The sequence below is a fragment of the Schistocerca americana genome, chromosome 8 (genome assembly GCF_021461395.2).
Source record: "Schistocerca americana isolate TAMUIC-IGC-003095 chromosome 8, iqSchAmer2.1, whole genome shotgun sequence".
Lineage (NCBI taxonomy): Eukaryota > Metazoa > Arthropoda > Insecta > Orthoptera > Acrididae > Schistocerca > Schistocerca americana.
Window position 1 is genome coordinate 259,565,865 of NC_060126.1, and position 26,623 is coordinate 259,592,487.

At 40.6% G+C, this 26,623-nt stretch overlaps 1 protein-coding gene and 1 non-coding gene across 2 annotated transcripts in view; one reads left to right on the forward strand and one right to left on the reverse strand.

The window, feature by feature from the left end:
• Positions 1–26,623, forward strand: part of LOC124545090 (synaptic vesicle 2-related protein) — a 95,053-nt gene that overhangs the window by 24,196 nt on the left and 44,234 nt on the right. Inside the window, exons 5-6 of the mRNA XM_047123902.1 lie at positions 3,507–3,631; positions 13,734–13,797. Of these exons, the coding sequence (XP_046979858.1) occupies positions 3,507–3,631; positions 13,734–13,797 (189 nt within the window). The remainder of the gene's footprint in view (positions 1–3,506; positions 3,632–13,733; positions 13,798–26,623) is intronic.
• On the reverse strand, positions 25,983–26,057 carry Trnal-caa. Its single transcript has one exon. It is a non-coding gene; the product is annotated as a tRNA-Leu (tRNA).

The window sequence follows — 26,623 nt, forward strand, 5'->3', positions numbered from 1 at the left end:
AGGACAATGAAGAATGAGAATTTGTCAATCATGACAAGCAAGCTCACATCAGATCATTACAAGTACAGAAAGAGACAGAGCCTCCACAGAACCAGAGTAGCACAACAGCTAATTGAAAAGCAACATATATCACAGCAGCTAATGGAAGAGCTATGAGACTACAGGATTGCTTCATTGTTCCCAAGCATGGTGCGAAGCTGATTGCATCCAGTATTATGCTTGTTATAGTTTCAAGGACGTAATTTCCAGTCTTGACTTGAAACACTGGAGAATGGCGATTGCAGAGGAATTGGAAGCTCATGAGAATAACAAATGGTGGAAGATTATTCCTAATACCAACAGCCGGCCGCGGTGGTCTCGCGGTTAAGGCGCTCAGTCCGGAACCGCGCGACTGCTACGGTCGCAGTTTCGAATCCTGCCACGGGCATGGATGTGTGTGATGTCCTTAGGTTAGTTAGGTTTAAGTAGTTCTAAGTTCTAGGGGACTGATGACCACAGAAGTTAAGTCCCATAGTGCTCAGAGCCATTTGAACCTAATACCAACAGCTTGTAAGACATTGGTTCAAAGTGGGCCTTCAAGGTCTTGCCTTCATATCATCACTTAATACAAAACTTGGCTTTGTCAAGTGGCGTCAAACAGTAGTATGGAGTTAACTACAATGAGACTCCATTTTTACATGGCAATGTTGAAGGGGAAATCATTGTGGAAATACCTGAGGGGCTAGTGATTGACACAAAGAATCGTGGAATCTGCAAGCGTGAAAAGACTCTGAATAGGCTGAAGCAGGCTCCTCATTGCTGTAACACGAAATTTCTGGAGTTTCTTTTGCAGTTTAATTTTCAAGCAAATGATACTGATGTATGTTTATTCCATGGCACAGTCAGTGGTGAAGCAATTATGTTAGAATTGTTTGTAGACGATGGAATTATCGCATCAAAGTCGAAGAAAGTTATTTGTAAAGTTGTCGCAGCACTATAAGAATCTCTTGTATTACAATCAGAGATGGTAATTCTATTGTGGGAGTCGAAATTGGACAAAATCTTGCAGGTTAAAAAATGTTAACACATCAGAGCACTTACATGAGAAGAATAATTGGTAAATTTGGAGTGGATGGTATAAATAGTTTGTCAGGGGTGTCCAGCCTGCTAATGAAGTTAATTTATGGAAATACAAGGAAATTGTGCACTTGTTTTTCACTGTATTTCTGATCACTAAAAGTTGGTAGAAGTTAAAAATCTTCATGTGAATATCCATTACTACCTATGCTTGCCATCTGGTAGTCCCATAACTCTGTTATAACAGGTTCAGTGTGCAGTGTGATATCATGTCCATCGCTACAAATGAGAACCACATTTGATCATGAACGTCTCTATACTGGGCTTTCATGAAATCTTTTTACTTCTGTGTGTAATTTGTATCATAGTAGATGATTGGTGCAATTTAATTCAATTCAGTTCTTCATTAACAGCTTATGGATTAGCTTCCTAAGAGACTGAGTCGTCATAAGTTCCAGAAATTCCGCAGAAATTTGAATGCTGAGTATGAGGATATCGTAAATTTCACAGAAATAAGGTGGCTCAGTTAAGGCCAGATGTTAAAAATAGTTTATAGCACAATTAATAAAATCAAATCACTCATGATATCAGCAAAATCTGTGCTAGAACTTGACACTGCGAACTGGGTGGCAGAGTTAGTATTTTTGGTAGATTTAACTGGTCATGTAGGTGACTTAAACAGGCATCTTAAAGGTAGAAACCTGCTTATCAGTACAGTGTTTCAAACAATAAATGTGGTCCAAGTGAAACTGAAATTATGACAAGCACAAGTAAATGCAAACTTTTTTTTTTTTAATGCAACACATTGGCCAAGCACAATCCTAAAGACAGGATGAAATGCCCAGCCATACTTTTAAATTTGATGCAAGAATTTGAAAATAGAGTTTAGGATTTTTGAAAAAAATGAAAAATTTTGTATTTATGTGACTCCCTGTAAAAACATTAGAGATACACTACCAAATGATTTTCAGATGGAAAGCATAGAGTTGCTGTCTGACAAGCAACTAATAGAAAAATTTGATCGTGTATTGTTGTTGGACTTCTGCAAATCCCACCAGCCCAGAAACAAGTATCACTTGCTGCACAATCATGTGTTATGTGTGTTACCTTTGTCTGGCAGCACATATGTTTCTGAACAGTTATTTTCAAGAGTGAAGCACACAAATAGTAAAAATAGAACCAAAATCTCAGATCAGCACCTTGAAGACCCAGAGAATCTTGATTTTTTTGGAATAAAGAACCATAAATTAATAAATTCTGAATTACTTGTTACGTGTTAATTGTATACCCCCTACCGTTGCTTCTTCTTCTTCTTCTTCTTCTTCTTTTGCAGTTAGTGTCAAGTATATTATGTGCAGCCCGAAAATACAAGTAGCCTTCTTCCAACATGTCCCAGTTAAGTTGAGAAGTTGGGCACCCTTGGCTTAAGTGTTCCAGCCAATCTTCAAGTACATTAATTACCCATTGAAAAACAATTAGAGATTTTAGAAATATTGTATTGCGAAGCAGTGGGGTCACTTATGTTTTTATCTGTCATTTCACAGCCAGGTGTTTAGTTTACAGTGAACAGTTTGAGCAGGTGTTTTAATGATCATAACAATGTACATTGGTGAGTGGTAAGGAGAATTTTCCAGTATTTGATTAGAATGGAAGATTATGGTATAGAGCATTCCTGTAAAAGGAACAAACAACTACTAGTAGGTTTTCCTAATGCTGATTGTGCAGGTGGCCAAATATCATGAAAATCAGCAACGAGATTTGTATTTCTTTTGGCACGTGGACTGGTAAACTGAGTTTCACAGACACAATAAATTGTTGCTTTGAGTACAACTCTATCCAGATATGTAGCTACTTCTCCTGCTACAAAAGAAGCAGTCTGGCTGAGGAAACTAGTTAGTTATCTAGAGTTCAAGTCTGATAGGTTTACCACATCAAATAATGGCAATCAGAGCCCAGTTCAATTACCAAAGTTCATAACACTGTAAGCTTGTGTGAAAAAGTTTTAAATGGAGAGGTGCCAAAGAACAACTGGCTGATGTTCACCAAAGCATGAACCAAAGAGAGGAATATTAATTTGCATGCAAAACTTAATATTGTAAAAGGACAAATGCAACCAGTAAAAAGCAGTGAGAGTGTTGAAAAAGTTCCGAGATTCACTGCATTGACTGTTTGTTCATCATTGTGTGTGTTCTTAGTTTTAAGTAAGTCATTATAAAGGACACTAGTTCAGTCAAATAAATGGGTAATGTAGTTGATACAAAAACATTAAGTCTCTCTGCAGATCTTCAAACACCTTATTGAGTATAATATTTGTAATGCTATAGTTATATTATTGTCATTAAGAATAGTGTCCTTTGTTGTTCATTGAATCAAAATTGATGCTAATTAATGAATAACTCCTTGTATTGTTACTCAGTTTTTGCTAAATCATATGATACTGTACAATGTAGGCACTGACTCTGTGTGGAGCGCTGCTGTCGTGTTATGGGCTCCTGTCCTCACAGGCACCCAACTTCCTCTGGATGTTACTGCTAAGGGGCCTGGTTGGTTTTGCCATAGGATGTGTGCCGCAGTCGTAAGTTTCAGTTCTACGAAAAAGATTTGTTAATTTTTTTCTGGACTAATTTTTTGAAATTTTTTAGACATTAGTTCAGTGATAATCTGAATACTATGGTATTATTACTGTGATTGTTCACTATTGTAAAGAAACATACTTTCCCCAAACTCTATTTGGATTGATGCATTATAGTAACAATGAAAGATAATTTTCCATTTATAATTCATAATTTTGTCATTTTTATTTGTTCTCTTTTTACTTTATTTACAGTTTTCTTTTATTACATTAAGTAAGGTGCTCAAAAAATGAGACAAATCTGGCATTGTAATTTGAAGCAAAAGGTTTATATAAATGTGTGTTCTGCTTCAGATAGTTCCTGAAGTAAAGACTTGTATTTAATTGTTTGTAATACATTCCTGAGTTCACAGTAAATTGATAGCAACAGAACATGTCGTGCTGTTTATGTTAGTTTATCTTTATGTTCCCCTAATATTTGCAAGAATATCCAAGATGAGACAAAGCAGTTCATGTTATACACCCGTCTTCCTTCTTGGGAGGCATGTCTTCATGAAGAAAAATGGGGTGGGTATGGAGATGTTGGTGGCCTGATAATGACGCTATGCTGACCCTTCAATCAGAGAAATTGTGGTTGAGATATTGCTTCACATATCTGTATCACTGAAACAGTAACAGTTGCAGCGTACAGGTAACAAAAATTCAATTATCAATTTTTGCATAGTTGTTGACCATATTCAAAAATTTACAATGCTGACAAAATCTAATCATTGAGATGTACAACCTTATGTTAAAAGTTTAACAAAATAAGACAAGTATTACAGTTAGAAGCTGTGTATTTGTCTTGAGGCAACATAACTGATGGAGCAGAAATACCTGGACTTTATTCAGCCAGTATTTGAGAATGAGAACACCTAGCGATTTCCAACTTCTTTTCACTATTCTTGCAGTCAAACTTCAGCATCAGTCACAATGTTTAATTTATTGCTTCTTTACTACTAACTCTATTCACAGTACATTTTGCAGTTTGGGATATATGACGTAGACATGTAAGTGCATGAAAAAGTAGCTTTTCTTAAAATAGTATGTAATAAAACTTCTACATCTGGGATAACATCTTAATTTATTAGTTCTTTATTACTAAATCTTTGGAACCCCCTTTGCAGACAGTATCTACATATATCACTGAATGTGTGTGCAAAATTGTATCATTGTGCAACACATAGCTCAGTAGATGTATGGAAAACTGGTGTATGCTTAAAATGGAGCACAAATTCCCAGACTATGTTCATCCAGAGTTTCATAATGAGAACACTTAATAACTTCCAACAAACTGTAAGCTTAATTTGAAATGTCTCCCAAACTTTTTTCTCTTATATGCTTAAAGGAAAATATTTAACACTTTAATTCATTTGTAAGGTAATCAGATGTTTGAAGCTCCTTCATGAACAGGAATTCGATTCATTGAAGAACTGCATGTTTACTGGTGTGGTAGAATGTGCATGGGTTACATTATGTTATGTATTCCAGAAGTAGCATCCTCTGGTTGTTCAATAAAGTGTTTTTCAAAAATGCAAGCAATTGTGCCCTGTTAAGATGCCTTCAAAATAATGACACCTAGAAACATAAAGGAATTGTGCAGAAACATGGGAACAATGTGGTTCTGTTGTATTTGAATGAGAATTGCACCTGTGGAATATCCTCAGTACGTTGCAAGTGTCGGTTGTAGTCAGGACTATGTTCTCTGTAGTTATGACGGAGATGTGAATTTGAACATCGGCAAATTGTTGGTGTTCCTGTGGGCGCTGCTTCTTTAACCAACGTAGCCAAAGTGTTTGGTGTTTCAGGTGGCACTGTATCAAAGATTTATACCACATACAGAGAGAGCAGAAATTATCATCCACCAAATCGCAACATGGTCAAAAGTGTGTGTTGAGTGATCATGACAGATGGTCATTGAAGAGCAAAGTGATGGGAAAATAAGAGGACTGTAGGTGCAAAAGTTACTGTAGAACTGAATGTCGTGCTCATGAACCCTGTCAGCACCAAAACAACATGAAGGGAGCTCCATAAGCAGGGAGTTGTGGGGTGGGCTGAATATCCAAAACCACTCATCAGTGATGCAAATGCCCTTACCAGGAAAATGTTGTGCTGATGCAATAAAACCTAGACTGTAGAGCAATGGAAGAAAGTAATTTGTTCTGTGTTTCACAGTTTTTACAAGTTCCTGTTGGCCTTATATACCAAGAGTGAAACATGGTGGGGGTTCAGTGATGATTTGGGCAGCCGTACCGTACTATTCAATGAGCCCCACTTTTACTCTGTAAGATCCCATTGCTGCCAAGGGTTTTTTGACTATTTTGGCTGATCCCATGGTACAGTATTTATTCCCCAATGGTAATGATGAGCTAAAGATCATAGAGCCCCCATTCATACATCTTGCATTGTCCAGGACTGTTTCTATGAGCACAAGGATGAATTGTCACATCTGCTGTTGCCACCACAGTCACCACATCTCATTATAAATGGGCCTTTGTGGTCTACTTTAGAGAGAAGGGTGCGTGATCACTATCCACCTCCATTGTCATTACCTATTTTGCAGGGAGAATGGGTTAAGGTACCCTTGAAAACCATACTGGACCTTGTATTTATCCATTCTGAGATGAGTGGAAACTGTTTCGAATGCCAACAGGTTTCCTACACCATATTAGGGGTGGTAATGTGTTTTGTGTGTCCATATTTTTGTCCAATCCCTGTGTAAAATGCTGCACCACAGTAATAAAGGAATGAACTTGGAAAATGTTTCTACTACAATGACAAGTAATTTTTGTGCACGTTATTTATACCATCCCATACTAGTGTGATTGTCAATAAATAGTATTAATGGAACCACACTGCAACCAGTATTTAACCAGTAATAAAATTCAAGTCGTGCAACATTGCCCCCAAATATGAATATGTGCAGGCATAAGAGAAATATTTGCAGAACAGACACATTTGTAGGTCAGTAGTGAACAATGTTGTGTGTCACTGTTCCTGCACATTTTTTTAACTGTTCATTCGAATGAAACATGCATAAGATAACTTACCTCTTCACACAATCTGTTAAAAATTGTCAAAAAAATTGAATTATCCAGATGTGATATGTCTGAAAGCTTCATTGCTATATGTCCTCATCATCAGACGCAGTAAACAGATCATATTTGCATAGTCTACGTTAGTGCAAACATATAGCATTTTTTATGTTCACTTAGACAGTAAAATATTTTATGCTTCACACAGTTGTAATTGCAATCACTTGCACTTTTATAGTTACTGCAATAAACAAGCAACTGTAAGCTCAGTGATACTGTTTTGTAATGTAAAGATATTCTAAACAAAACTTTTGGAGCAAAGTGGGGATGTGATCAAGATAAAAATGTTATGAAAAAACCAAGAACTAGTGTATATGTAATGTGTTCTATCACAGAAATTATTTAGATAAAAGTATACCTTATGTAAACTCTTTTGCTTCTAATGACCATTTTTGTCTCTAGCAGGACTATGTCCTTTTCCCCCTGAGAGGACCTATTTAACATGTCCTGTATACATGATGCTTGCAGAATGCGCTTCTGAATCCCATTGCTGGTATATTGTTTTGTGCTATTTTCAGCGTGTTATGTGAAGAGCAAAAGGGTAATCTCTACTTTATCTGATATTAAGTGACAAATCATTTGTAATGCCTATGCTGACTTCATTGACCTTGATATTTAACACAGTCCATTTGTATTCTTCCACAAGCCTACTGCTGCAACCATTACTTTTTTCAAGAGTTCTCAAATTCCATTTAATAAAAAATACCTTGGCTTCACTGTATTAATAGGAAAAATTAAAAGCATTGGCAATGAAGAAAATGAAAGTATCTGTGTGTAATCAAACAATGGAAAATCCAGGATGGAATGTAACAATACGAGAGAAGCTACTCACCATATAGCGGAGGTGCTGAGTTGCGATAGGCACAATAAAAAGATTCACACAATCATAGCTTTCAGCCATTAAGGCCTTTGTCAGCAGTAGATACACATACACACACACGCGCACACACACACTCATGCAAGCAACTTGCACGTACATGTGCAGTCAGAGAGCCGAAACTACACTGCGAGCGGCAGCACCAGTGCATGATGGGAGTGGCGACTGGGTGGAGGTAAGGAGGAGGCTGGGGTGGAGTGGCAGACAGTGAAGTGTTGCAGTTTAGACTGAGGGCAGGAGAGAAGGTGCAGAGGGGGGAGGGGGTAAGTGGCGGGAAGGAGAGAAATAAAAAGAAATTAAAAGACTGGGTGTGGCGGTGAAATGACGGCTGTGTGGTGCTGGAATGGGAACAGGGAGGGGCTGGATGGGTGAGGACAGTGACTAACGAAGGTTGAGGCCAGGAGGGTTACTGGAATGTAGGATGTATTTCAGGGAAAGTTCCCACCTGCGCAATTCAGAAAAGCTGGTGTTGGTGGGAAGGATCCATATGGCACAGGCTGTGAAGCAGTCATTGAGATGAGGGGTATCATGTTTGGCAGCGTGTTCAGCTACAGGGTGGTCTACTTGTTTTTTGGCCACAGTTTGTTGGTGGCCATTCATGCAGACAGGCAGCTTGTTGGTTGTCATGCCTACATAGAATGCAGCACAGTGTCTCTGAGACTGCAGATGTGTGTGCAAGTTTGCTTGTGTGAGTGAGTGAGCGTGTGTGTGTGTGTGTGTGTGTGTGTGTGTGTGTGTGTGTGTGTCTACTGCTGACAGAGGCCTTAATGGCTGAAAGCTATGATTGTGTGAATCTTTTTATTGTACCTATCGCGACTCAGCCTCTCAGCTATTGTCTTGTGACAGCCAGAGCGAGAGCACCAGCAGCAGCGAGTACTGTTTGTATAAAGCGTTTATTTTGCATTTTGTTTACGACCTTCCACTAAGGAAGGGATTCTATTTGTGTTTATCTGCTCTGCATAGTAACTAACAGTTCTTGATAAAACTTTACGTAGTTTTCGTGTTAGATTTCTTAGTGTTTTCTTGATCGTTTAGAACAGAAAGCGCCCTAAAACCGTCTTTTGTTTGTTTCGCGGCCGTTAGCCACTAGTCACTTGAATCAGCAGTTGTCTTGTGACAGCCAGAGCGAGAGCACCAGCAGCAGCGAGTACTGTTTGTATAAAGCGTTTTTGTACTTATTTGCTGCGCTTAGTTTTTAAATAGTTTTTCTGGGAAAACCTAGCGTAGTTTTCGCGTCTCGTATTTCAGTGAGTGTTTCTTGATTATCAGAGTAGCTCATCAGAAGATTATCTTGGGAATTTGTCACCGTATAGAGTAGGGTAAACATAGTCATGTGTAGGGACTGTGGTTGTTGTGAGCGGACGCAAGGAGAATTGGCCACTCTTCGGGGGCAGGTGGAGGCTTTGTCTGTTAGGCTCATCGAGCTCGAGGCGCAGGCGTCAGCTCGAAGTGGCGTTGGGGCAACTGTGGTGAGACCTATGCCTACTTCGGTGGCCTTGGAATCACATGGAACCCCTGATGTCGCTGCGTCTTCCGGCAGTGAGCATCTTACCGGTCAGCCATCACTCCAGGGTGAATGGCGGACAGTGGTGGGCTCGCGCGTGCCTGGCCGAAAGGCGAAGGTGGGATCTGGCTGCGTGGCAGCTGCCTTACCCCTTTCCAACAGGTACGGGGTGCTTCCTAGTGGTGATGACATCGTTTCCGAGCCACCACAGGATGCCTCGGCTGTTGGGCCAGTGGCCGATTCTCCGGCAAGGTCCCGACAGTCACAGAGGGCGAGCCTATTAGTTATAGGGAGCTCCAACGTTAGGCGGGTTATGGAGCCCCTTAGGAAAATAGCGGGTAGGTCGGGGAAGAATGCCAGTGTGCACTCGGTGTGCTTGCCGGGGGGTCTCGTCCGTAATGTGGAGGAGGCCCTTCCGGCAGCTATTGAACGCACTGGGTGTGACCGGCTGCAGATAGTAGCACATGTCGGAACGAATGACGCCTGCCGCTTGGGTTCTGAGGCTATCCTTGGTTCCTTCCGGCGGCTGGCTGATTTGGTGAAGACAACCAGCATCGCACGCGGAGTGCAAGCTGAGCTTAATATCTGCAGCATAGTGCCCAGAGTCGATCGCGGTCATCTGGTTTGGAGCCGTGTGGAGGGTCTCAACCAGAGGCTCAGACGACTCTGCGACTATAATGGTTGCAAATTCATCGACCTCCGTTATTGGGTGGAGAACTGTAGGGCCCCCCTAGACAGGTCAGGCGTGCACTACACACCGGAAGCAGCTACTAGGGTAGCAGAGTACGTGTGGCGTGCACACGGGGGTTTTTTAGGTTAGAGGGACCCCCCCTTGGGCGAAACGATAAAATACCTGACGGCTTACCAGAGAGGACATTATCATCGTTGATAAAGAACGTCCGTCCTCAGAGACCAAAAACAGGAAAAGTTAACGTAATATTGGTAAACTGCAGGAGTATCCAGGGCAAGGTTCCTGAATTAGTATCTCTTATTGAAGGAAATAGTGCGCATATAGTATTAGGAACGGAAAGTTGGTTAAAACCGGAAGTGAACAGTAACGAAATCCTAGACACAGAATGGAATATATACCGCAAGGATAGGATAAACGCCAATGGTGGAGGAGTATTTATAGCAGTAAAGAATTCAATAATATCCAGTGAAGTTATTAGCGAATGCGAATGTGAAATAATCTGGGTTAAGTTAAGTATCAAAGGTGGGTCAGATATGATAGTCGGATGCTTCTATAGACCACCTGCATCAGCAACCGTAGTAGTTGAGCGCCTCAGAGAGAACCTGCAGAACGTCGTGAAGAAGTTTCGTGATCATACTATTGTAATAGGGGGAGACTTCAATCTACCAGGTATAGAATGGGATAGTCACACAATCAGAACTGGAGCCAGGGACAGAGACTCTTGTGACATTATCCTGACTGCCTTGTCCGAGAATTACTTCGAGCAGATAGTTAGAGAACCAACTCGTGAAGCTAACGTTTTAGACCTCATAGCAACAAATAGACCGGAACTTTTCGACTCCGTGAATGTAGAAGAGGGTATCAGTGATCATAAGTCAGTGGTTGCATCAATGACTACAAGTGTAATAAGAAATGCCAAGAAAGGAAGGAAAATATATTTGCTTAACAAGAGTGATAGGGCACAAATCGCAGAATATCTGAGTGACCACCATCAAACGTTCATTTCTGAGGAAGAGGATGTGGAACAAAAATGGAAAAAATTCAGAAACATCGTCCAGTACGCCTTAGATAAGTTCGTACCGACTAAGGTCCAAAGCGAGGGGAAAGATCCACCGTGGTATAACAATCATGTACGAAAGGTACTACGGAAACAAAGAAAGCTTCATCATAGGTTTAAGAGTAGTCGAATCATAGCTGATAAGGAAAAGCTGAACAAAGCGAAAAAGAGCGTAAAGAGAGCAATGAGAGAAGCATTCAACGAATTCGAACATAAAACATTGGCAAACAATCTAAACAAGAACCCTAAAAAGTTTTGGTCATATGTAAAATCGGTAAGCGGATCTAAATCCCCTATTCAGTCACTCGTTGACCACGATGGCACCGAAACAGAGGACGACCGAAGAAAGGCAGAAATACTGAATTCAGTGTTCCGAAACTGTTTCACTGCGGAAAATCGTAACACGGTCCCTGACTTCAGCCGTCGCACGGACGCCAAAATGGAAAATATTGAAATAAACGATATCGGAATTGAAAAACAACTGCTATCACTTAGTAGCGGAAAAGCATCCGGACCAGACGAGATACCCTTAAGATTCTACAGTGATTATGCTAAAGAACTTGCCCCCTTTCTATCAGCAATTTATCGTAGATCGCTGGAAGAACGTAAAGTACCTAGCGACTGGAAGAAAGCGCAGGTCGTTCCCATTTTCAAGAAGGGTCATAAATCAGATGCGAATAATTATAGGCCTATTTCGCTTACGTCAATCTGTTGTAGAATAATGGAACATGTTTTGTGTTCTCGTATTATGACGTTCTTAGATAATACAAATCTCCTTCATCATAACCAACATGGATTCCGCAAACAGAGATCATGTGAAACTCAGCTCGCCCTATTTGCCCAAGAAATTCACAGTGCCGTAGACACTGGCGAGCAGATTGATGCCGTATTCCTGGACTTCAGGAAGGCATTTGATACGGTTCCGCACTTACGTTTAGTGAAAAAAATACGAGCTTACGGAATATCGGACCAGGTTTGTGATTGGATTCAGGATTTCCTAGAAGAAAGAACACAACATGTCATTCTTAACGGTTCAAAATCTGCAGATGTAGAGGTAATTTCGGGAGTACCGCAGGGAAGCGTGATAGGACCTTTATTGTTTACAATATACATAAATGACTTAGTTGACAACATCGGTAGCTCCGTGAGGCTATTTGCAGATGACACGGTTGTCTACAAGAAAGTAGCAACATCAGAAGACTCGTACGTACTCCAGGAGGACCTGCAGAGGATTAATGCATGGTGCGACAGCTGGCAGCTTTCCCTAAACGTAGATAAATGTAATATAATGCGCATACATAGGGGCAGAAATCCATTCCAGTACGATTATGCCATAGGTGGTAAATCATTGGAAGCGGTAACGACCGTAAAATACTTAGGAGTTACTATCCGGAGCGATCTGAAGTGGAATGATCACATAAAACAAATAGTGGGAAAAGCAGGCGCCAGGTTGAGATTCATAGGAAGAATTCTAAGAAAATGTGACTCATCGACGAAAGAAGTAGCTTACAAAACGCTTGTTCGTCCGATTCTTGAGTATTGCTCATCAGTATGGGACCCTTACCAGGTTGGATTAATAGAAGAGATAGACATGATCCAGCGAAAAGCAGCGCGATTCGTCATGGGGACATTTAGTCAGCGCGAGAGCGTTACGGAGATGCTGAACAAGCTCCAGTGGCGGACACTTCAAGAAAGGCGTTACGCAATACGGAGAGGTTTATTATCGAAATTACGAGAGAGCACATTCCGGGAAGAGATGGGCAACATATTACTACCGCCCACATATATCTCGCGTAATGATCACAACGAAAAGATCCGAGAAATTAGAGCAAATACGGAGATTTACAAGCAGTCGTTCTTCCCACGCACAATTCGTGAATGGAACAGGGAAGGGGGGATCAGATAGTGGTACAATAAGTACCCTCCGCCACACACCGTAAGGTGGCTCGCGGAGTATAGATGTAGATGTAGATGTATATGATGAGTAGCAACTTTCCTTCTCTTGCATTGTATCTGTGTGTAATATCACTTATCAGAAACTGTGTCTCAGTATATTGGACTGTTAATGAAATACTGTTTGCAGGATATGATGGAACACATTTCTGAATATCTTGTGTGGCCTAATTGCAAAATTTGATGTCTTGGATACTCATTATATGCAATACCCAGTATATTACACTCCATCTTTAAATTTAAGCCTGCATTAAAGTACCATGACCCATGTAGTTAAGTATCAATGTGCCATGCTCTTCTTCTGAGGTAGACAGTATAGTTGTCTTTCATAGAAAAATATATATGAAGGGATGTAATGCGGTGCATCATCAACATACAATTCACTAGGGCAGCTATTTTAATCTGAAAGGGTAGAAGCAATTGGCGTATCTCAATGTTTGCTAATAGTGGTTGTGGAATTCCTACTGTGAGACATGTCAGATACTGTCACTGACACATATCAGCCTTATATGGTGACCAATATTCGGTCACTTCTGTGTTGTGGCACTGTAGAGGTATTGCTAAAGTTAAAGTAGCCCACAAAAGGGCACAATGTCAAATTAGCCAGAAAACAGAAACATCCAGCAGCCTTGTTTGCCTGCGACCTTGCCAAATTGCAACTTCAGTTTTGAAGAGGTGTGCTATTCACAGAATGAATGACAATCCACAGCATGAGTGTGAAAGGCTAATTTTCTTTATAGATCAAGAGTTAAACAGGAGGAGAGTTACGAACCTATTTGCTGGTTTTACATGAACTTTTATCAGATTACTGTTAATATTTGTGAATTAATTTTTAAATAAATAACATTTTGCCACAAGTTACAAATTTTGTTGTATTGTATAATTTCAGTGTGACGTTGTATGCAGAATTCCTACCAACAAAACAAAGGGCAAAGTGTGTTGTTCTTCTGGATGTAAGTACTATCCAAGCAATTTTTCATCTGTTTCATGTTATGATAAACCATAAAAAAACACTGTTAGAATTTCTTTTTATTCTAGGAGTGTCACATATTTAAAATCAAAAGTCTTTTTGGTCTTACTATTATTAATCAAATAGAGAACTCTTTCTCAAAGCCTTCACTGCCCACAATAGAGCGATAATATTCATTTATAGAGTAAGTTAAGAATCTGTGTTGGGGATTTTATTTGATTTGATTTTTATTTTATTTTGACAGGCAAGCTAAAACAGCTTAGGTCTAACCTGCCACTGCCCGCACCAAAACCGAGTTTATTGTGCGGTATCACTCCCTGTATATCTAGTACAGCCAACCAATGCTCTTAAATAGTGCAAGGAGTCCCTTCACTAGTTTTTTGTTAGACACTATTTCTTCAGGTCTAGTTGTCCCAAAGATTCTGTATCTTTTGCTCTCCAATGCCATGCATTTAAAGATTAGGTGCAATGCAGTTTCTTCACCCTCATCACAGATCCTACATTTAGGGTCTTCTTCTGTTATACCCATTGTGTGTAGGTGTTCTTTAAATTCCCATGGCCGGTCATCAGCCCAGTCATGAGTTTGATCTCTTTCCTGTTAGATCCTGGGATTACGGAGCATCTTTTAAAGCCTGGCTTGGGCATCTTTACCTTACCATGTTTTTGTTTATGGACCTTGGTCCAATATTATACGTGCTGTCTACGTGTCTTAGGAGACAGTTGCGTAGTTCTAGATTGATCATAGCCTTGGTGATTGTCAGGACAGGTTCTGGTCCAATAAATTGAGTCATTGCCCCCCGTCCTGGCCATTCTGTTGGCTTGTTCATTGCCACAGATCCCTGAGTGGCCAGGGACCCACATTAGGTGTACCCTGTTGCTTCGCCTAGCTCTGCCAGAGCCCCGTGGCATTCTGCAACAATCTTAGATCTCACTGCAGGAGCTGCCAGTGATTTCAGGGCTGCCTGGCTGTTTGATTAGATGTAGATACTACAGTCCTTGTAGCACCTACACATATTCTCCTTCACACATGAACTGATTGCAGTAATTTCAGCTTGGAATACCGAGGCCAGTTTTCCTAGAGAGATGATGCTCTCCAGTCTTGGCTGAACACCTTACACACCTGCCCCACTTACACACCTGCCCCAACACCTTGGTCTGATTTCAACCCATCGGTGAACAAAAAAAAAAGTAAGGCTTGTTGAAGCAGTTAGGAGTAATTATACAGTTGGCCGGCATTTCCCGGGCCATTCCTATACTTACCTCACTCACTACCTTAGTGTATGATTCTGGATATGCGAATGAGATCCAGTTTTTACCCATTTTAAGACTGTATGCCCCAGCTGCTGCCTCCATCTTGACCTAAAGGTGTAGTGGAGGCATGTCCAGCATGGTTTCCATCCCAGCAGTTGGTGTGCTGCTAATTCCGCCTGTTATGGCTAAGCAGGCCAGCCTCAGTACTTAGCAAGCTCCTTAGCTGCAACCCACTGTTCTACCTTCTTCTACTACTTTATGGCCCAGTAGGAAATCCTAGGTCTAACCACTGTGGCGTATATCCAGTGCATACCTCTGGGGCTTAGGCCCCAGTTTTTACCCCAAGCCCTTCTGGTATTCACTAGAGTACTTTTTGCCTTGGAGCAGATGCTCTTAATGTGAGGGGTCCACGTTAGTTTCTCATCTAAGGTTACCCCTAGATATTTAACTATCCCCTTCACAAGTAGAGTTTTATCGAAGAGCTTTAGATTCCAACTTGAGTGTTGGATATGCCTCTTCGTGAATGGCACAACAACAATCTTCTTGAGATTAACCTTTAGATGTTTAATGCACCAGTCTTGCACAATGTCCAATCCTCCTTGTGCCATATTTTTAACTGTGTCAGTAAATTTGCCAAGTATTAATATGACAAGGTCATCTGCATATCCATGGCAGAAGCATTGTCTGGAGGGGGACAGAACTCCTCCTTGTGGGCAGCCTCTAGTGGTGTTAATTACCATCTTTTCATTCATCATGGTAGCCTCTACCTTCCTTCCCATGGCCCTAGTCCACCTGCATATAGTGGTCCCAGGTCATGCACCTCTGCTGCCCTTACCATGGAATCAACGGTCGTGTTACTGAAGGCCATCCTCGAAATCCAGGAAGATGCAGAGGGCTATTTCTTGGAAGTGTAGTGCTTTCTCCACCCTCCCAATGAGCTGATGGAGAGCTGTCTCACATGATTTAGCTGGTTGATATGTGTGTTGCTTTGAATGTAGAGGGGCCCTAATTAGCCTCCTCTCCCCAACATATACGTTAACCAGGTTTTCCAGTGTTTTGAGAATGGAGGAGGACAGACTGATTGGTCTCATATCTTTGGCCTTGGTATGATCAATTCTCCCTGGGTTTGGAATGAAGGCAACCTTCACTGCCTTCCAAGCATTGGGAATGATTCCTACTGCTAGGCTAACCCTGAATAACCTGCCTAGTACTCTTATGAGATTATGTCCTGCCTGTTGCAGGAGAGCTGGAAAGATTCCATCTGGGCCAGCTGACTTGAACAGTTGGAATTTTCCCACTGCCCATTGGATTTTATTAAAGTCCACACACTCCTTGGCTGATTCCCAGTCCTCTCTTTGAGTGCCTGACGACCATTGTCTCTCTGTGGTCACATTGTGGTCTGTGTTGTCTGGCAGAGCATATTGAGGAATGTGAGTTTTGAGGAGCAGTTCCAGTGTCTCATGTGCTATCTTTGTATATTCCCCATCCTCTTCCTCAGTGTACCTCATGGATTTGTTGTTATACTAGTGAGGATTCTGTGAAGTCTGGCTTGAGCAGCCATGCTCTCCACTTCCTCACAGAACGTCTTGCAGGATGCTCCTTTGCTTGTCCGAGTGCAAGGTTGTAGTTGACAAGGGCCTCACGATATATTTCCCATTGTCCTTTATGTCTTGCCCAATTAAACAGTCTTTGTACCTGCTTTCTTTGCATTTACAAGTTATTATTCTACCAAGGCATACTCCTATTTGTGCACTTCTTGGTGATTGTGCGGTTGTCCTGATATGAGGTCACTATGGCAGAGGTAACAGCCTCTGCTACTTCCTCAAATTCTACTGGATTCGTTATTGAGGTTTTAATTTCCGATAAGCCCAAGTCAAGATCCCTCCTATATGTCTCCCAGTCTGTTTTCCTGGGATTCCTATAGGTCATGGTCTGTCTGATTCCCATTTCAATCTTGAATTTAATGTACATGTGGTCTGATGAGGATGGCTCTAATGGCACATGTCATTGTTTGACATAGCTGCCTGTCATCATGGAACCAAAGGTATGGCAATTTCTTCTTCCCTTCTGCTATTCTTGAATCTAGGTTCATTGCCCCTATTCAGGACCTCCAAGTTGTTAGCTAAAAGAAATGCAAGAAGTTACTCACCTCTACAGTTTGTATCCTTGCTGCCTCACACTAGGTTGTGGGCATTGGCGTCACATCCCCCCAACAGTTGGTCACCTTGCCAATGGCTTCTAACAGTCTTCTCACCTCCAAAGGAGGAGGGGGACTGTCTTCGTAAGCAAGGTATACTGAGGCCAAAACAATTTCCCTCGTGATAACCTTCCTCACATTGCTGCATTCTAATGGTCACTGGGTTCCTGGAGCAGAAATCCACCATTTGCATGAAAGAAATTCCATTTCTTACATAGATGCACCCTTTGGAGTTTCTTAGATTTCTAGCATAAATCAGCTTACCTCCAGTGCCACCAAGGCCCACTATGCCCTCTTTATACAAGTAGGGTTCTTATATCAGGGCCATGTCCACTCCCTGCCTCCACAGGCAGTGGCTCAGGGCAGCAGAGGCCCCTATGCTGTGCTGCAGTTTAATCTGCAGCTCCTCCAGTCTCCGTCCTGCTGCCATCATTGCCTTTGAGGTCTTTGATAATCCTGACAGTGACCTGCGAGAACCCTAAAAACAATTTCAGGTCTTGCTCTCACATCGCCTTCGGGGACTTCTCTCTTACCTCCACCACCAGAGTTCGTCCTACCGGTAAAACCTTCTGGTTGATCACTTTCCAGTCGTCTGTCGAGACATTTGGGCTCTGGGCCCCTATTTTCTGGAACAGAAACTTACAGGAGACATCCTAAAGGTTCTTTGGTACCCATATTCATACCTTTGCGGTCTTAAAAAGCTCCGCTGCCGTCTTGACCAGCAGCTTCGCCTCTTCACACAGGGATATCATGGGCACTTTGTCCTTAAGCCATTCCACCGTGTGCATCCCCTCACAGACAAAAATTAAGGCACCACGATTTAGGTAGACCCTCCTGAAGTTGGGTCCTGAACCAGCGTCCTCCCCCCCCCCCCCCCCCCCCTCCCGCCCCCCACGTTATCAAAGAGGGCCATCTGTACAATTTCCTCCTGCTGTGAGGTGATGGCTACCAGTGGATAGCCTTCCTGGATAACTGCCATCTTAAAAACCAAGACTGCAGTACTATAGGTCTGTTTCCCATTTCTTGCCTCGGTTTTATCTGGGCTCGCTTATCCAGGGAGGAGGGAGTTTTAGATTCCTCCCTTATCCTCTTGCTGTCTGTCTTCGACATCGTGGGGGTCTGCGTATCCCCTTCAACCTGAGACTGTTTTTTCTTGGGGGTCTTAGGTTCTAGCCCCTTTAATTCCCTCCACTTGTCTTTAAGAATACTTCTTTCCCTGAGTAGTTTCCTCCTCTTGGCCCCAGACAAGGCTTTAATCTTGATCTGGTCCAACTTCCCGGTTACAGTTCCCACTTTTGGCTCAGGTCTAGACCCTGATTCCATAGTGGGAATGCCTTCCATCACTCCTGACCCTGATGTTTGGGTGTCTGAGGTCTCAGTTTGCCCCTCAGTTTGTTGTAATTTATTTTCTTTAGTCGTGTCCATATTGGCCCCATGATATTTTGGGATCTACACAGTCCACACCACGAATACCCCGTGCGGTGTAAGGCTACTTGCTCTGACAGGTTGCCCGGTATCCCTTAGGCTCCGTTAGCGACACATCTTCCCATGTGCCACGCACCCCTCAGCACAAGATCGCATCACACATTGATTTGGGAAAGGAAATTGGGTAAGGACTGGGAGTGGATAGGGAAGATGGGACGGGTGGGACAGACACTCTTAGTCTGCTCCACCAGCCGAGACCTTTCCGTCAGTAGGTCATCTACCTTTGGCACAGCCCTCAGCTTCATGCGGATACGCAAGCCTCTCCACCCGCATGGACAGTGCACACACACACACACACACACACACACACACACACACACACACACACACATTCATTATATTTCTTTCCTTTTCATAAGCCTGGATATAATTTGCCATAATGGTAGAAAACAATGAACTCAACTCATATTTAAAATGGTTTCTTGGAAATTCAAATTTATTTTCTTGCTTTGCATTTATCTTTGGAGCATAGCTTCAGACTCTATGGCAGAGTGGAAGAAGGATAAAAGCTAATGTAATCATGGGCTTTCTGCGTATCAATTTTCCAAAGCTTTGCCGACTGCTTCTCTATCTTTATGATTATGCAGTATTTTTCCCCTCTGTTTTTATAAAAATCTTATCTGTCCACATGGTATTGTTTCATTAGCTATGCACTATGATTTTTCCTGAGGATATGCAGCTTTACTGTATAGTTAAATGATGATAGCATCCTGTTGGGTAAAATATCCTGGAGATAAAATAGTCCCCCATTCTGATCTCTGGACAGGGACTAATCAGGAGGACATCATTATCAGAAGAAACAAAACTGGCTTTGTAAAGATCGGAGCATGGAATGTCAGATCCCTTAATCGGGCAGGTAGGTTAGAAAATTTAAAAAGGGAAATGGTTAGGTTAATGTTCTATACACTGGGAATTAGTGAAGTTTGGTGGCAGGAGAAACAGGATTTCTGGTCACATGAATACAGGGTTATAAATACAAAATCAAATAGGGGTAATGCAGGAGTAGGTTTGATAATATATATATATAAAAAAATAGAAATGCAGATAAGCTGCTACAAACAGCATGGTGAATGCATTATTGTAGCCAAAATAGATACAAAGCCCACATCGACCACAGTAGTACAAGTTTATATGCCAACTAGATCTGCAGATGAGGAGGAGATTGAGGAAATGTATGGGAAGGTAAAAGAAATTACTCATATACTTAAGGGAGACAAAAATTCAATAGTCATGGGGGATGGAATTCGATAGTAGGAAACGGAAGGGAAGGAAAAATAGTAGGTGAATATGGACTGGGGGAAAGGAATGAAAGAGGTACCACCCGGTACAATTTTTCACAGAGCATAATTTAATATAGCTAACACATGGTTCAAGGATCATGAAAGAAGGTTGTATATGTGGAGACACTGGAAGGTTTCAGATTGATTACATAATGGTAAGACAGAGACTGTGGAACCACAGTTTTAAATTGTTAGACATTTCCAGGGGCAGAAGTCAACTGTGACCACAATTTATTGTTTATGAACTGCAGATGAAAATTGAAGGAGCTGCAAAAAGGCTGGAATTTAAGATGATGGGATCTGGATAAACTGAAAGAACCAGAGGTTGTAGAGAGTTTCAGAGGAACCATTAGGGAGCAATTGACAAGAACAGGGGAAAGGAGTACCCTAGAAGAAGAATGGATAGCTTCGAGAGATTAAATAGTGAAGGCAGCAGAGGTTCAATTAGGTAAAAAAAAAGAGCTAGTAGGAAAAAAAGGGGGGGGGGGACTAGTAGATATTGAATTTAATCGATGAAAGGAGAAAATATAAAAATGCAATAAATGAAGCAGGCAAAAGGGAATACAGTCGTCAAAAAAATGAGATTGGCAGGAAGTGCAGGAATGGTAGAGGACAAATGTAAGGATGTAGAAGGATATATCACTATGGGTAAGATACATGCTGCCTACATGGAAATTAGATGCTTTTGGAGAGAAAAGAACCTCCTGTACGAATACAGAGAGTTCAGATGGAGAGCCAGTCCTGAGCAAAGAAGGGAAAGCAGAAAGGTGGAAGGAGTATATATAGGCTGTATACAACGGAGATGTACTTGAAGGTAATATTATGGAAATGGAAGAGGACGTAGATGAAGGTGAGATGGGAGAGGTGATACTGTGTGAAGTATTCGACAGAGCACTGAAAGACCTAAGTTGAAACAAGGCCCCAGGAGTAGACAACTTCCCATTAAAACTACTGATAGCATTGGTAGAGCCAACCATGACAAAACTCTTCCATCTGGTGAGCAAGATGTATGTGACAGGCAAAATACCCTCAGCCTTCAAGAAGAATATAATAATTCCAATTCCAAAGAAAGCAGTTGCTGACAGGTGTGAATATTACCAAACTGTCAGCTTGATAAGTCGTGGTTGCAAAATACTAACACACATTCCTTACAGAAGAATGAAAAAGCTGGTAGAAGCCAACCTCGGGGAAGATCATGTGAGATTCAGGAGAAACGTAGGAACATGGGAGGCAATACTGACTTAAGACTTCTCATAGAAGGTAGGTGAAATAAAGGCAAACCTACATTTATAGTATTTCTAGACTCAGAGAAAGTTTTTGATTGTTTTGACTGGAATACTCTCTTTGAAATCCCTAAGGTAGCAGTAGTAAAATACATGGAGTGGAAGGCTATTTACAACTTTTACAGAAACCAGACAGCAGTAATCAGAGTCGAGGGGGCATGAAAGGGACTGAGATAAGGTTGTAGTCTAGCCCTGATGTTGTTCAGTCTGTACATTGAACAAGGAGTAAAAGAAACCAAAGAAAAATTTGGAGTAGGAATTAAAGTTCAGGGAGAAGAAATAAAAACTTTTATGGTTTGCCAATGGCATTGTAATTCTGTTGGAGACAGCAAAGCACAAAAGCAAAACAAGGATAATGGATTGTAGTCAAATTAAATCAGGTGATTGTAAGGGAATCAGATTAGGAGACAAGACACTTAAAGTAGTAGATGAGTTTTACTATTTTGGTAGCAAAATAACTGATGATGGCCAAAATAGAGGGGATATAAAACGTAGACTGATAATGGCAAGAAAAGCATTTCTGAAGAAAAGATAATTACTACCATTGAATATAAAGTCTTTTCTGAAGATATTTGTGAAGAGAGTACCGTATTTACTCGAATCTAAGTCGCACTTTTTTTCCAGTTTTTGTAATCCAAAAAACTGCCTGCGGCTTGGTATCGAGTGCAAAGTAAGCGGAAGTTCTGAAAAATGTTGGTAGGTGCCGCCACAACTAACTTCTGCCGTCGAATATATGTAGCGCTACCCAGGCATGCTATGCAGGCACAAAGATAAATACTGGCGCCAAAACCTCTGAGTCAGTAAATAAATTTTAAAAAAGGTGGAAGATGAGCTTTTTTCTCCACCTCGAGTTTTGACCACTGCATTTTCATACATTATCCAACGAAGTAAATACAAATTCTGTATTGTTCATCTTCGAATGTAGCAGCATTTCAATGTACTATGTAAATCCGACTTGCAAGACTGTTTGGGATGTTTGTCAATATGACCAACTCAACATTCTGAATTTTTTCCTACCTGTGAAAAGAGATGGTTGCTAATAGGAACTTTTATGAATTGTACATCACATTCACCATAAGAATAATACGAATATAAACATTTTGCCTTGTATTCTTTCATGTTTGCTGCTGTCTCATTTAAATCCTGTCTGCGTAATAAACTACGAAACTAGTGTGAGACAACAGCAAATGCGGAAGAATATGCATATCATGTCATGTTTATATTCGTATTATTCTTATGCCTAATAGTGATACAGTCAGAAATGAAGCACGGCAATTGACTAGATTTTTAAATCTAAGATGACTCTTAATTTCTGTGCAGAATGTAATGCACAAAAGAGGCGTCTGCAAAGATTTTCAAATGGCGAAAAATTTTAGCTAAACTCTCGTTTAGAACATTTTCTATCATACGCAGTCTATTATTTGGTTCTTGTTGATCATTATCAAAGAAAGTAGCAGTGTAAGTAACAACAAATAGCAGTCTCTTGCCATTGTTTCGCTAATGAGACAATTCTTCTCTTTTTCTTATCGTAAGCGGCGGTAGCGCGCACAAAAGCAAGCCATGCCGCGAGCGGCGACAGGTCGTAAACACACATTATCAGAATGCGACAAACAATGCATGACACAGTACAATAACGCATTTTCAACGTAGAGTGACGTAAACACCTGTAACAAAGAGAACAGCACTTATCAGATCAAAGAAAAATAAGCAATCGATTCAAACCAGACGAAGCACGTGAAAATGGAAGGGTACCCATATAAATACGGACGGAGCACCTGACGCATAGCAATGGCTACCTGGTAAAGCTTAACTGCTAAGCTTACGACTCGAACCAAACTACTGTAGCTGTATCATCATTCATTCGACCTAAATTATGTCTCATATTACAATGGACCAACTTTGTTTTGATTTGCACGTGCGGCCTAAAACTTTTCTCTCCCTTGAATTTCGAGTCTCAAATTTCAGGTGCGGCTTAGATTCAGGACAATTTTTTTTCCTTGATTTCAAGTCTCATTTTTCAGGTGCGGCTTGGATTCGAGTGCGGCTTAGATTCGAGTAAATACGGTAGCCATGTATGGAAGCGAAACATGGATGATAAACAGTTTAGACAAGGAGAGAATAGAAGCTTCTGAAATTTGGTGCTACAGTTGGGTCAATCAGATAATTAATGAGGAGGTATTGAATAGAATTGGGGAGACAGGAAACTTGTAGCACAACTTTACCAAAAGAAGGAATCAGTTGACAGGACACATTCTGAGACATCAAGGGATCACCAATTTAGTATTGGAGCTAAGTGGCGGCGGGGGGGGGGGGGGGGGGGGGGGAACTAATTAAACTAATTGAGGGAGACCAAAAGATGAATACATTAAGCAAATTCAGAAGGATGTAGGTTGCAGCAGTTATTTGGAGATGAAGAGGCTCACACAGGATAGAGTAGTGTGGAGAGCAGCATCAAACCCCAGTCTTCAGACTGAAGACCACAACAACAACAACAAGGATAGGTTAAGGACATTATCAGCTATGTGTGTAATGAGTGCAAATAATATTTGATCTCATAATAATTCTTAGAAACATCCTGTAAATTTTGTGATTAGTTAAAAAGCATTATATAAGACACTCAGTGACATAGTAAGAAAGGAAATTTCAACATATTTGACATGAATAATTATACTGGGTTTGGTAGCAGCCAATAATGATTGAACATCTCTGATAAATTCGCTTTCGCTCTCTCAGCTCGAGTAGCAAGCACTGTACAATGCTTATTAACTTTTTTTAACTACCGAACATGAGCATAAAGTGCTGTGACAATTGGATGCACATTTACGAGGAAATTTGATCAAATATAAGTGAGTGAAATAATGTGTTTCAGGAGGTGTGTGTTTTATAGTCTTTGTAGCTGAGAGGTTGCAGTGTGGCACACAGTGCAGAGGATCTTAATTTGAACATTGGTCAGTTTGTGGGGATTTTTTTTCCAGTTGACACTACTTTCTCTATTATACTGACCATGAAAGTAATTATAACAAGACTGTGTTTTGAAACCATATTGTACATTCTGTTTTCCGGGCATCCTGGGCCACTGTGGTGAGCAGCATTGTTTGTGCTTACGTGATGTGAATTATATTGTTTCCTTTGGCTTATGCAAAGGTAAAAATGTTATGCTTATTTTACAGATATCTGTGTATTCCAATGTGTCCACTAAGAACAAAAACAATGAACCCATTTTCGGAATTTTATGAAAAATCATTTAAGCTGAGGTTTCACTTGGACAAAAATACCATGCAGCAGTTAGAACTAAAGTTGAGAACACAGCGCAAGAGAGTATCTGATGAAACCAAGTGAAAGAAACAAGCCAATGACTCCGGTGTGCATGGCACTTTTAACATTAAGATTTTCTGCTGCAGGAAGCTTTAAGATGGTGATTTGTTTAGAACAGATGTATCAACGGCTTGCAGTGCTGTCCACAAGGTATCAGCCTGTATTGCCTTATGAAAGAAAGAATTCACCAAAACGCCTATGGAAAAAAATCATGTGAGAAAACCCAGTGTGATTTTTATCAAATATCAGTCGCTCATTTACCTGGTGATGTAGGCGCTATTGACTGTATCCGTATCACCATGAAATCTCCTACTTGCAAAAGTGCAGAGATATTTAGAAATTGTTGTGGATGGTTTTCATTAAACGTACAAGCAACCTCAGATGCTAAGCTTCATTAGAGTATATTGCAATCTGTACAAGGCATCACGTATAAATTCGGGATGGAAATCTAACTATGAAAAAATTCCAGTATCAACTGCAAATGAAGCAAACAGGAGTCACAAGGCAACGAGTGTGGAATTTATTAACATTGTATTTACACAAAAAGAATTATGCCTTTTTCTTGTTCACAATAGAAACTTTGTCAGTTTTTACACATTCTGTTTTGGCCCAATACAGTTTCCAGTAACAAGTTTTCATTGTATGAGATGTTGAAGATTTCTTCTTTCTCTGTTTAGTTTCCTTCATCTTTATAACATGACAGCTTCTATAATAAATACTGCTTATCTGTAATGTATGCTTAATGTCCCTGTTCGAAGTGTGATAATCGTGTTATAGCAGATTTTAGCGGTGTTGCATTGTATGTTTTGTGCTAACTTAACACTAAACCTTCTCTGGTGGACCCAAGTTTAGTGTCATGGTGGATCTAAGTTTAGTGTTATACAGTATACTGATGTCAAAATTTTCCCCCAGTCAGTATGTTTATAATGTTTATACAAGGCCAAGTGATACATCTCAGATATCAAAATAACCAGATGTTTTTGTTGTACATTGATTATATGTGTAAGTAAATTCAGTTGGGGCCACATATGGAAATACTGACTCGCCTAAAATGTGCAAGGACAAGGTAAAAAGTGATCAGCCTAGCAGTGAAATACTGTATTTATAAGTAAAAAATGCAACTATTTTTTTTTTAAGTCACTGCACTTTCTCCAGAATTTTTTGTTGTTCAGTGTATTCAGTTCCTAAAGTGGAATTGTGGAAGATCTGCATAATACTTGTGCATGGCTTCCGTAACTTCCATATACAACTTAAAAAGATTTTGGTAGACAAATTTCTTTGTGTGTGACAGTCTGCAGGAAGCAATAACACAAACTGGAAAAATACAAAATGAAACATCCTGGCAGATTAAAACTGTGTGCCGGACCGAGACTCGAACTCGGGACCTTTGCCTTTTGCGGGCAAGTGCTCTACCAACTGAGCTACCCAAGCATGACTCACGCCCCGTCCTCACAGCTTTAATTCCGCCAGTACCTTGTCTCCGAAAGGCAAAGGTCCCGAGTTTGAGTCTCGGTCCGGCACACAGTTTTAATCTGCCAGGAAGTTTCATATCAGTGCACACTCTGCTGTAGAGTGAAAATTTCATTCTGGAAAAATACAGTTTACTTTTATTTCATGTTCTGATAGTACTTGGAGATCTCTTAACTTTAAAAGTAAATTTTCAAAGTTGTAAGATTGATTTCACTGAAATACGAAAAAAGTTATTGCGAAGTTCAATACAATGTTAGAGCAGCATAGTTTAATATTAAACGGAATTTAAAGACTTTGTGTATAGGAATACAATGAAAATTATTTTTTTATTTTCATGTACCATTTCAATATTTTTACCTGAAGATTAGAAATACACTTACACACAAAGTAGGAATATGAGAGGGGAAAACCTGTAAGGAGTTACATATTTCAGGCTAATTTCATATTAGTTAATCATGAAGTCATACATTGTAATAAACTGCAAATGTTTGTAAATAGCTGATGTAGCCCTTGTTACTTTTAATTTAT